Source organism: Leptonotus elevatus, chromosome 21 (genome assembly GCF_054856555.1).
Source record: "Leptonotus elevatus isolate MCC_2025b chromosome 21, RoL_Lele_1.0, whole genome shotgun sequence".
NCBI classification, from domain to species: Eukaryota; Metazoa; Chordata; class Actinopteri; order Syngnathiformes; family Syngnathidae; genus Leptonotus; species Leptonotus elevatus.
The window spans coordinates 6,155,562-6,168,943 of NC_141259.1; the positions used below are offsets into that span (position 1 = coordinate 6,155,562).

The following is a 13,382-nucleotide window of genomic DNA, read 5'->3' on the forward strand; positions in this document are numbered from 1 at the left end:
TATTTTGTCATTCAAATAGCTGAATGCTCGTATTTTCCGTTCAATCTGGGTTTTCATAACTTTAAATATAAAGTGAAGACCAAATGCTTTTTTTTTTTTTTTTAAAGAGGAAGTCAACCATCCAAAAATGTCTTGACAATAATATGTTCTATGCAGCCACACTAGTCTAAATATGGTATTTTGGTTAAAATTGCGTTAGTATAATATGAGTTAAGCAGCAAAATCCAGCAGCTTTTATCAATATCAGAAGGCGGCCATTTTGCCACCTGCTGTCGAGTGAAAAGGACATCACAGTTGCTCAGGTCTCAGGTAACAACCAATCACAGGTCAGCTTCAGAAAACAAGTGAATTGTCAAAATGGCCGCCCCCGAGATGGATAAAAACGGCTGGATTTTGCTGCATAACTCATATTCACAAATGTGAATATGAGTTATGTTATGTTATACAAGTGAAGTCACATATATCATGCAATTGTCAAGAAATGTTTAAGGTTGACTTCCCCTTTAAAATTAACCAGTAAATCATCAAGGCTAACAACAAAAACTAAAATGATGACAGTTTGCTGTCTGAATGTATTTGGTCAAATTATCTTTTTGCAGACAACTCAAATATTATCTTACCAAGGTTATTTTTGTTAACCGGAACATTTTGAGGTCAAGTTGGGAAAACTTCAAGTGGTATATTTTGATTTGAAATGGCACATTAGCCACGGTTTGAGTTTTTGTAAACCATGATTCCTTGACACGCATGAATTAATTAGATGAGTTTTATGAATATCTTAAATAAAAATAAATGAAAAATCTTTATCCAAACTGCCTTTGACTAATTAAAGTTCACCGTTGTTTGCTCTTTAAATAACTTCTTGCTGAATTCTTATGAGAATCTGCTCGGTGGCCATAGGATACTTTGTCGCTCCTTCGAAGACTTTGAGTAGATTTGTTTACCAATGTTAGGACAAGTGAGTTGCTATGACATTTAAAAAAAAAACATTACTGTGCGCCTTCATACACATGATACAGACATAATTAAAGAGTGCTCTATATTGTATACAAATAAAACACAGCAGCATGAGAGATTTCTATGAAGGCGGAAACTCCTCGAGTTCTTATTCAGAGGAAGTGAAAGCAGCCTGAGGCCAGAACGCAGGGAAGATAGGATCAATGCCTCCATCTGTTGAGGGCGGCACAAGGCGAGATGAAGGACACACCTTCCATTGACCTTCACCCTCCTCCTCTTGTTCGCATACAGACGACTGATGGCAAGTACACACATTTGAGTTTGAAATTTATTCTCAGATGTTCTTTGTCTGATGTACATTTATTGACTTAAGGAAGTGTTCCTTTACGTTTGCTAGGTAGGCAGTTCTGCTGGACGAGAATTGCTCAACTTGGCAGTTAGAACATTGACTCCATCACTCAACTCAACTCTAGAGCACTTTAAAACAACCACTGCAGCAGATACAATGAAAACAGCAGAAGCCCCAGAATTGAACCGTGTGGAACACCAATTCATATTGCACATATTCATCCAACCACTTTCCTTTTTTTTTTTGCTCGACAGTTAGTATGAAGGGCTTGTCGACTACTTAGCGCAGCCAAAACCCGGGTCTGTCTCATACTATTCAGCTTCGATGGCCACTTCAGAGCCAAGATCATTAAACTTCCATCTCATCACAGCAGCCTGCGCCAGTGCAGCTAATTCCGGAACTATATTGACCCAGCCCGTAATATTTTTCAACAACGGTTTGATCCTTGTCAGATGGAAAGTGCCGTAATGAGGTGACCTGTAGCTTAATGCTGGCTGGCAGGCTTGAACGTGTGACGTCGGATCGGTGCCAAGAGGCGTTGCTCGCACAGGGACGTGAAAAAGGCCAAGACGAAAATCGCGTTGTTCACATTGGTGAGAAATGATAACCGTGTCAGATGTCAACGCGTCGCTTTCTTTCCATGCTTGACTTCATTCATTCATATATTACTTCTTTCTTTCCCTTCCTTACTTACTTTAACTTTCTTTTTTTTTTTGCCTCAAGAGAGCTACCATGTTGTTTGCTATCTTGAATATGCTAAATTATAAGAGGAGTAAAGTGTTGAATGCTATCAGCAAGCTGACCTGAGCTAAGTGAGCGTGCTCCAGCAGCCAGTGTTGTGACAGGAGCAAGCATGCGACTGTCAGCTTTAATAGGCAGGACTCATTCCGATTTGCCTAATGTTCATACAGCAGCCGGCCTAGCACGAATCCACATGATACAACTCAGCTCCATGCGGCTCACACAAAAAGACAGCATGAGGCACACGAAACATGCACACGCACGCACACACCAGCAGCACAGGCCATACAAATAGCGGCATGGATGGAAAAAACGGAAATTACTTGGAATGTTCAATACCACTTTTTTCAGTAGTAGTCAATAATACCAAGTACCAATACCACTAGTACTTTTGATACATAAAACTGCCCAAACAAAAACAATGACAGATAATTGTAACGAAAGATATTACATAAAAGGAATGTCAATTTTCTATTGTTCTAAAGCGTTGCAGTGCTGATTTACTTTTCCCTTACAGTTCCATTGAAGCAATAAACAGCTTGTGTGAGGTACTGTGAACATGGTTCTGTAGCTAAGCCATTACAAAGTCACTATAGGGATGGGTGAGTACCGATACCTGGTACAGTATCGTTATCGAGCTGATACCTGCCTTATTTTAAGGTATCAGTACTTTTGTGGCCATTTTACGATCAGGAACTAGAAATGAGAAGAACACAAAATTGCCATCAATAAAATTGTAATATTTATTTTATTTATTTTAATAAAATAACATTTTCATACAATTTTAAGGGGAAAATTGCTATGTTGGAATATTAATACATTTATTTATGTATTTATTAATTTCTGTCTTTAAAATTATCTGTCTTTTCTTGTTTGTTTGTTTTCTTTATTTTATGTACTTGAGTTGAGTACTTGTATTGGTATCGGTCTGAAAAAGTGGTATCTAACATTCCTGGTATTTTATGAACAAATGGAAAAAGAGATAACAGAAAATTGCTATTAATTTAATGCAATTTAAGAAAAAAATACTATATTGGGCTATATAGGTCTTTCTTGCAATTATTTCATTGTTTAAAAAAATTAGAATAATGTACGGTTATAAAAAAGTTAAGCACTCATACTAGTATCAGTCTGAAAAGGGGGGGTCACCCGTGGTAACCACTGGTTACTACCCAGGCCTTTGACATAATTCACCTCAACTCATCTTTATTTATATAGCACCTTCACCACAGCTGCAGACTGGAAATGATTTTAGTCTCTTGGAACAAGTTGTGTCATGGCACCAGATTTTGATGTCTTTTAAATGTTCATAAGTCAAACGAGCACATTTTTTATTTTCACTTGCCGGAAGCAGAGAATAAATCTCAACATCTGGCTAATTGTAGGCGTAATTGTTCGATTATTTGTTGTAAAGACGGTACAGGAAAAGAGGGGAGAAGAGTTATGAAGGCTTTTTCTGTCCCCTTGTGGTGGCAAAGAGAAATGCATCAACCTGTTATAAACGGAATCATTTTTAAAAATTCCTCTACAAACTATCACAATTCAGCAATGAATTTTCTATTGCTTTCTCGGCTCATGATTAGTAAATCAATAGATTCCAACTCTCAAAGATGCATCAAGCACTTTCACAGCACCGTCAGGCCCTTTAAGCTTGACTAATTAAATCAAACAAGAGGAGGGAGGTAGAATCTAATGACCTGACAGTATCTCCTTGCATCGTTGGAGAGCGGGAAGACGGAGCAGTTTGGAAAAAGTCTCACTCCTCTCACACCGCCGAATACTACACTTGCGACAACTTAATGGTCCGTGAGGTACATCACACGAAGCCCTTGGATCAAGTCGTCGCGACTGCATCACAATCAGCGCAAAAAACAAAACTCATAAATATTCAGCTTAAGGAGAGTATATCTTGAAATTAAGGGGTTAACAGCAAAATCATGTGCATATTCTTTCGTGAGTGGCCTATGTGAGCTTTAGTGTCCAGCCGCCATAATCCTCTTGGGTTCTTGTATGAGATGGTGAGGGGCTTAGATGTCACTTGTGGTGGTGACTATTCGAGAGTATTAGTGATGCTAAAAGCAGCGACGGCCCAGCAAACAACTCATTCAGAGAGGAAAAGAAGAAAGCAGCATAGGGGAGATTTTTCACCTTTTTGGAAATCAACGCATTCCATTCAGGGTCACTTCCAGACGGAAAGGCAGATGCTCCTTTTGGTGTCTTGATATGTTTGGTAAATTTAAGAGCATTCTTGGTGGCCCGCAGCCAACGGCATCTCCTGGGACTAGCGGAGGAGACGCAGCACCAACTCCAGCTGTAGCTGCAAACAAGGTATAAAAAAAAAGAAAAAGAGAAGTCTGAACTTACATTTGTTTTAAGTTGTGCAACAAAACTCTATCCTAATGTTTACCCTCAGTTGTGATAAGAATACGGTATTACAGTATTAGTTAACAACAATGATGGGAAAATGAAGCTTCATGAAGCTTCATGAAGCACTTGCGATAATATTTTACTACTATAGATGGTGCTCTTGGTTTAGATTCAAAGGCCAGTGCAATGGAAATTGGTGAAATTTCCAGTACATCCTTTTACCAAGAGTGCCATTTAGAGAAGTCAAAAAATATCACAAATGCTTCATGAAGCTTCATGAAGCTTCTTTTGTCCATCACTAGTTTACCGTACTACACGTCATTATTCTGAAAGGTCATTCTTTTGTATCTTTTTTTTTTCTTTCTGAAAGGTCATTCTAATAATCTATCATTTAATAATGTTGCCACACAAATTTGGTAGAAGTACAGATCAACCTCATCTAATATACCATCCAACATTGTCTTGTAGGACAACAAATCTCCCGAAAAGGAAAATGAAAACAAACCTCAGGGTAAGCTAAAGTGATGTGTTCGCAAGAGGAATCTTCCTGTTTGATTGGCATTGTGTTAGTTTCTATACAATTCCATGCAATTGTATATGTTTTAACAGAATCTAATTTTAATTTAAAAATATACTTCCATGATACTGTACGTGTACTTAGAAGATAAGGTCATGCGTAGTCATCAATTACTCATATTTCTATAAATATCAGTGACTTAGCTTGCTGGTTAATATATAAATCAATTAAATAATTTAATTCTAGCTCCAGAACCAGCACCGGCTCCAGCACCTGCACCAACCCCAATATCAGACAACCCAGATCCAATTGGACCAGAGGGGTAAGAAATACAATCTGCCTTTAAGTTTTACTGTAATCAACACAACATCATTCAATTTCAGCATGAGTTCTTCTCCAATATTTTAGTTCAGCATTAGAATATTATGTAGGATTAAACAAGCAATGACAACTAAGGATTTGTTGGATAATTTGTAGGTCTGTATTTCCATCTTACCATTTGCAACCAGTATATCAAAACACCCTTCTGCTGTATTGAAGAAGAATAAAAATTTAAAAAACAGTATCAAATTAATCACTCCGAGTGTAGTTAATTAATCAGATTGCCGGGCAAGATGACAGGGAGAGAGTATGTGAGATCTTGATGCAGCGCGCATATTAACGAGGGGATGAACCCAAAGTAGATTAAAAGCTTTTCAGCTTTTGTGATTTAAGAAGCTCACCATGGCCGCTTCGAACCCAGCAACATAAACTAGTGGGTGACAGGTAAAGACACACACAGCTGATCCTTGCACTTTTAAACACTCCAATACACGAGTGGACCAACGTTGCTCAATTTTAATTAGATGGCATGGATCGGATACCAGCTTTGGAGTAACAAGTATACAGATAGCATACATGTCGTACATCTTATTTGAAATGAACTGTGGCTGTGGTCGGAATCATTCATTTATTGCCTGTTGCTTTTTTTTATATAGTGTACAATTTTGAGTTCTCATATGTGAAAGGAAAAAATGTTTGTAAACATTACTCAGTCGAGTCAAAAATTATAGATTAATAAAAAAATCTTTTGATATAATAAACCATTATATATTACTTATGAAACTGGAGCGATATGGTATGGAAAGGGTACTAATGACGAATTATTTGACGGACAGAAGAAGACAGTTTGGTGATTTGTGCTCATCATGTGGGGTACCGCAGGGGTAAGTGTTGGGCCCCAAATGATTTATTATTTACAGTATATGAATGATTTATGTATGGTATCAAATGTGTTCAAATGTATTTTATTTGCAGACGCTACCAATATTTTTTGTTTTATTATTCTTAGTAATATTAAATGGAGCGGCAGATGAATAACTTATTAATATTAATTAAGTTGTAGGTAAAATTGCTGTTCTGTTTTCTTTCTATGTTTTGACCGCACATTTTGCACTAATATTCTTTTTGCTTGTTTGTGTACAGTATGTGTTGTATATCATTTGCATGGTCGGAATAAAAAAATTATAAAATAAATTTTAAAAAAACCAACTAACCAAATTATGTCATTGCTGTTACATAATTACAACGTACCTGATCAACAATATACTTGTGGAACTTTGAACGTTGATAATAAAATTATTCGAACATTATAATGTTTTAAAATAAGTTAATGCAAAAAATCTATACAAATAAAGTCTTATTTTTATGCACTGTTTATGATAAAGCATAATTTATCAAAAGGTCATATTTGTATATACACTGGTGAGTTTAAAGGTTTTCTTGTTTCCAAGGGCGAAGATCAGAGTCCGTATTTAAGTCTTGCTTTTTGGTTGTTTTAGTTAAAATTTCATCAAATGTAAACGTCAACATTTTCTACAGCACTTGTTTTGTGTGAATTCAATTGCAGTCCCATTGTATTCCACTTGGGGGCACCATAGGCTCATTTTATCATTATCAACGTCTAAAAATGAAAAATAAATGTTCATATACCGTTGTTGTTGTTGTTTAACTATATGAATTATATAACATGTGAAAGGGAAATTGTATTTAATTTATTCAGAAACGAGGAAGCCCCGCCCCCGCCAGTCATCATCAACCCGTATTCAGATGAGCAACTTCGCTCCATCGTGAAGCGTATGAGAGAGAGACTTGATATCTACAAGGAGAAAGTGACTAATCAATATGCATCATCACCAGAGATCACCCCCCCTGTCAGTGAGTAGAAACAGCCGTCTCGTAACCTGGATAGTCAGACGAAGATGAGCAAATATGTTAAATGGTTGATGTTTTCGTGCTTTCAGCCCCACTGTTGCACAAAGACCACTATGCGAAAGTTACGGAGGAGAGAAAAAGGCAAGCAGAGGAAGAGCGGCTAAAAAAGGAGGAGGCTGACAAGAAGAAGAAGGAAGAGCAGGAGAAGAAAAAGAAAGAGAATGAGCAGAAGAAAAAGGAGGAAGACGAGAAAAAGAAATTGGAGGCAAAAGAGGAGAAAGAAAAACAAAGCTTTGAGGCTGCCTTGAAGGACAAAATGTGGACTTCTATTGACCTCGTTTTAAAGCCCATCGAGGACAGTGTGGACTCTGTGCTCGGACACACCATTGATCCTTTCACAGGTGAACACAGCTCAAGTTTAAAACAAAAACTAAGCCTATCTGTTACTATTCAGTCGCTTTTCCTTTGATTCAGATCGTCGCTACATTGCCTGGTTGAGTTTGGTGACCTTTGCCTTCAACTACAACACCTGGTTGGTGACCGCCCGTCTCTGCTTCCCCTACCACACCGACTGGGCTATCCCTTACTGGTTCGCCGCCGACCTGCTGGCCGACTTCATCTACCTCGCGGACAACATCATCTTCCAGAGTCGCAAACAGTTTGTCAAAGCGGGAGACATCATCGTAAGTCGTCAGTTCGCCACTTGAGGAAAGACATGCGTGGTAAAATGAAAAATATTATTTTGTTTTCTCCCAGAAAGACAGAAATCTGACAAAGAAGAATTACAGAGAATCAGAGCGATTTACGGTATGGTATGATATTGTATGTTATTTTATGAGTGGACACTGATTTGTCTTCTCAATGATCTCCATAGGTGGACATATTGGCAGTCTTACCCTTCGACTTACTCTACTTGCAGTTTGGTTTCAAATCCATTTTCAGAGCCAACCGCTTGCTTAAGGTACCCATTGAAGTTTTTCATACGTTTTTGCTGTTCAACTGCTACTGTTGACTTTTCAAAAAAATCATTCCAAGGTCGATACATTTTTTGAGTTCAGCGACCGCCTGGAAAGCATCATGGCAAAGGCGTACATCTGGAGGTAAGTCGGACGACAAACTCCATCTTGGATTGAATGGTAGCCGGATGTAAAGAAACAACCGACTTCTTTATTGTGCTGCTAGAGTTATTCGCACCATCGGCTATCTCCTCTTCATGCTCCACATCAACGCCTGCTTGTACTATGTTGCTTCGGACTACCAGGGCATCGGTCAAACCAAGTGGGTCTATTCTGGACTGGGGAGTGCGTAAGTACGAGCTTCTGTTTGCTTCTTTTTGTTCTTATTGTCTTGATTTTCTGTCAGTCTATTCGAGGACAAAGGAGGACATTTTAATTTGTGGGTGAAATAAATCTCTTTCCAATGTAGCAGAGAATCTGTACTAAATAAAAATGTAAAAACGTATTTTATCTTTTGTTTGCTGCCATGGCTGCAGTTACCTGGCCTGCTTCTTCTATGCGGAGAAATCCTTGCTGATGATCGCTGAGTTGCCTTTTCCTGACTCCATGTTTGGAATGATGTTTCAGATGACTAATTACCTTTTTGGGGCATTGTTTATGTCCATCGTTCTTGGCCAGGTAGTATTTATTGGAATCTTTGAAACTTTTGGTCTTTATACTATGAGACGTGTCAGAAAAGTTATGTTTTGTTGTCGTCCCCATAAAGCACCCTGGCCAATTGGAATCAAGGTTATTTTAATTAAGGAAAACTAATGAAATAACTAAAATACCAAAAGCAATTTCGTTAACAAATAAAATAAAAACAAACATGCTTCTTAACTGTTTTTTAACCGAAAATGTCCTTCGTTTTAGTCTTTGGTACCGTAATTAATTTAATACAATACATGAGCATTTAGGGATGATTTTAAATGTGATTTTAATTATAATTATTTCAATATTAACTGAAATAAAGATGTTTGAAAGTTCGTCACATTGGAGTGATGTTTTAATTTTACCATGGTGTTTATTAAATATTGTGCACAAATAATACACATTAAAACAAATAAATAAATACATGTATAAAAAACGAAAGCCAATACTGAAACTAACTAAAACTAAACTGAATCTAAGCATTTTTTTTTAAACTAAAACTAATAAAAACTAACAGAACCACCATGAAAACTGATTAAATCTAACTAAATTTAACTCATTTACTGCCATAAATTCGTTACAATTTTTTTTTTTTAAAGATTGTTAAAAAATAGGGGCAAGAGGCGATTTAAAAAAAAAAGAAGTAATTAATCGCATTACTTCACTAGTTAACTCACGATTAATCACAAATTTGATATTTGTTCTAAATGTACAATAAAAAAATTCTAGGTTTTCATACTCTTGTTAACAAAAGTGGAAAAAAACGTTAAACTAATAGAAATAGTTTAAATTATTTTTTTACGTTTATAGCCGTCAACGGCAGTGAATGAATAAAAAAAAAAAGAAAGAAAATGTAAAAAATTCGGGGCGTCAGGCGATTAAAGTTTTTAATCGTAATTAATCGCATGACTTCACTAGTTAACTCGCCATTGATCACAAATTTCATATCTGTTCTAAATGTACAATAAAAAAATTCTAGGTTTTCATACTCTTGTTAACAAAAGTAGGAAAAAATGTTAAACTAATAGAAATAGTTCAAATGATTTTTTTTACATTTATAGCCGTCAATGGCAGTGAATGAGTTAAATAATCATTATCATCTTATTATTATTATATTATATTATTTAAATAAAAAATAATAATTAAAGCATATATATATATATATATATATATATATATATATATATATATATATATAATTAAAATAGTCATTAAAATAATATACATTATTATAGACATATGTTCAATAACTCAAAACAAAACAAACTAGAATGAAAATTCCAAAACTTTAATAACTTTCATAATTGGCAGCAAGATACCAAGGGACTCAACAAGAAATGGGGGGAAAAAAACATCCATTTGCATGTGCATTCATTCATTGGAATAACAGCCCATTATAGTGCACTTTTTGACTGGCAGGTCCTTTACCACCCTCACCTTGTCTACAGGTACCTGCGTTGTTACTACTACGCTGTCCGCAGTCTGATCAACATCGGGGGTCTTAATGAACCCCACACCGTCTTTGAGATAACGTTTCAGATGACGAACTTTTTCATGGGCGTCTTTGTGTTCTCCAGTTTGATTGGACAGGTAAAATAGAAAGAAGTTTTCCCTGTAGCATGAACAGTAGGAATGAACTTCTCCAAATGCGCCTGCCGTCGCCTTAATAGAGTAGTGATAGACAAGACAAACCATTTAGGAGTGACACTCGGTTAGCCCCCGTCACTCAAAATGTTGCTCAGTGGTTCCCTGTGGCATCTTGACTGCCAAAAACAGTTTTAAAATGCTTGATAAATTACAACATTTTAGTTTTTTTTCTCACTAATTATTGTCATTGCTTCAGATGAGAGATGTCATCGGTGCAGCCACAGCAGCTCAGACTTACTTTCGCTCGTCCATGGACAGCACTGTGTCCTACATGGTCAGCAACCGCATCCCCTCCTTGATCCAGAACAGAGTCCGCACCTGGTATACGTACACATGGGATGCTCAGGGCATGCTGGGTAAGTGCCATTCATTTGTATGATTGAATCTTTTTTTCCCCACAGATGTTAAAAAAGACAAAGAAAAAAACAATATTGCCTTATCATTTCCTCCTGATGCCTCTAGATGAGTCTGAGCTGCTGGACAAGATGCCTTTAGTGATGAGAACTGCCATTGCCGTGGACATCAACCTGGCCACTTTTCAAAAGATTGAGCTTTTCAAGGTGGATGCATCTTGAACAGGGGTCAGCAACCTTTCCTGTCAAAAGAGACATTTTAGGCCAAATAAATAAACAAAAAGGTGTCTGGAGCCGCAAAACATTTGAAGATTGTGATGAAGGAAACCACAACACAAAATATGCAGCATCCAATACTTTGACATTCATTTTCTTCTACCTTTCGTCATTAGTTGTTTTATTTTATTTATTTATTTTGTGTGTATGTGTTTTTCATACTTCGTTTTGTGCCTCTATTCTTCATTTTTTGGTCATGGCTTTTTTTTGTGCCTTTTTAGCTAGCAAATTTCTGACATTTTTGGTAATTTGTGGACATTTTATGATCATTTTCGGGATGTCTTCTTTTGTTACTGAACATTTTATAGTTACTAGTCGAATGTTTTCTTTTCTGCCTTTTTTTTCCTTTTAAAAATAAAAAAATCAGACTTGGTAATTTTCTGTTTTTCTTTTTTTTTTGGCATTTTAGGTGACTTGGACATTTTCTTTTCTGCTTTTCAATTCTCTGACATTTTTGGCAATTTTATGGACATTTCATGGTAAACTTCTGCTTCTTCCTTTTTGGACATTTTATGATCACTTTTTTGACATTTTATTAATAAACTTTTTTCATCTTTTTCTGACAACTTAAAAAAATGGTCTCTGACATTTTTGGGGAAAGTTTAATTATTATTTTTATTTATTCATTAATTCATTTGAAAAATATTTTATCGAGAAAATACAAATATATATATGTAAAAAAAAAAACTCTTAATTTCTATCAAGTTTTTTTTAGAGATCCACAGGAGTGGGACCAAAGAGCCACACGTGGCTCCAGAGCCACAGGTTGCAGACCCCTGATCTAGAAGTATATGAAAATCAAAGTCATATTTATGACTTGTGAGACTAATCATACATATATTTTCCCACAGGGCTGTGACCAGCAGATGTTGGTGGACATGTTACTCAGACTCAAGTCTATCATCTATTTGCCAGGAGATTTTGTTGTGAAAAAAGTATGCTTGGGATATTTTTTATAGATTACAATGGATTACCAGTAATTTGCACCATAGCTAGTTTTGTGGAATTATCCCATGGCCATCCATTTGTAACCCTTTTGCTTTCTCGGCAGGGTGACATTGGTAAAGAAATGTATATCATCAAGAGCGGAGCAGTGCAGGTTGTGGGGGGACCTGACAACAGTATTGTCTTTGTCACACTTAAGGGTGGCTGTGTGTTTGGAGAGATCAGGTCAGATACTCATAACATATCATATGATGTCATATATCATATGATATATCATATATCATATCATATATCATATCATATCATATATCATATCATATATCATATCATATATCATATCATATATCATATCATATATCATATCATATATCATATATATCATATCAAATATATCATACCATATATGATACGATATATCATATCATATATCATATGATATATGATATATTATATTATATTATGTTATCATTTCAGTCTGCTGCAGTCATCCAAAGACGGAGGAAACAGACGGACAGCAAATGTCAAAGCCTACGGTTTTGCTAACCTTTTTGTCCTCGAGAAGAAAGACTTGTTTGATATCCTCGTCCACTACCCCGAGTCTCAGAAAGTGCTGGCCCGAAAGGGAAGGTGAGACAAAAGCACGGTGTGTGAAAGTTAAAAATGTATTCTCAATTCAATAGTGACTTAGGTGATAATACCGTCATTTGAGCCATACATTAATCGATTGTTAAAATATAAATTGACATTAAATACATGCATGCATGTATGTATAGAAAATTAATGAAGGCCAAGGGTCCAGCAGCAGCTAAAGTAGAAGAGGACAAGAAGAAAGGTCTGGCGCTTTTTGGACCCAAGCCGCCTACGCCCAAATTGCTGAGAGCCTTCGGTGGAGGCAGAAAAATGATTGACAAACTCAAGGTAAGCTCATTTAACAGTTTGTATACATTTTGTGATCTTCACAGTTTATTGTCTTATATTTTGTGTTCTTTTGTTCTTAGGCTTCTGCTGGCACATGAGAGACACTTCTATCCGTTCATTTTACCAACTCCGTTTTGGGAGTGTCTTTTTTATTTCAAACCTCATATACGGTATGCCTCTTTTATACTGAGAGACAATGTATACTTTTTATTTGACTGTCATTGCATTTACAAAAAAAAAATCCTGAGAATGGAGTCTTCCTGTGTGACCGAGACTGCAATATATTTTTATGTATAAATGTACTTTCAAATTGAATGTAGCCGTCTGTTTACCTTTGTTTGCATTCATTTTCATTCAGTCCTCGGTGGTTGTAGAAACCTAACAGAGGTGATCTAATAATTGCTGCATTCAATGATTAAAATATTTAACTACAACTGTAATTTATCATCGCACTGTTATTTTTGTGTGGGTGC

The 13,382-nt window shown here is 36.3% G+C and overlaps 1 protein-coding gene across 1 annotated transcript; it reads left to right on the plus strand.

The window, feature by feature from the left end:
• The first annotated feature begins 1,194 nt into the window (after positions 1–1,194).
• LOC147155682 (cyclic nucleotide-gated channel beta-3-like) lies at positions 1,195–13,268 on the plus strand. The gene is made up of 23 exons (XM_086066640.1): positions 1,195–1,258; positions 1,759–1,899; positions 4,025–4,107; positions 4,289–4,375; positions 4,883–4,925; positions 5,178–5,253; positions 5,646–5,696; positions 6,089–6,136; positions 6,973–7,127; positions 7,214–7,525; positions 7,599–7,807; positions 7,881–7,931; positions 7,999–8,085; positions 8,160–8,224; positions 8,307–8,429; positions 10,219–10,360; positions 10,614–10,773; positions 10,880–10,977; positions 11,898–11,981; positions 12,098–12,216; positions 12,466–12,618; positions 12,765–12,909; positions 12,990–13,268. The coding sequence occupies exons 1-23, from the start codon at positions 1,195–1,197 to the stop codon at positions 13,005–13,007; spliced, it is 2,514 nt and encodes an 837-aa protein (XP_085922766.1). The 3' UTR covers positions 13,008–13,268.
• The last annotated feature ends 114 nt before the right edge of the window (positions 13,269–13,382 follow it).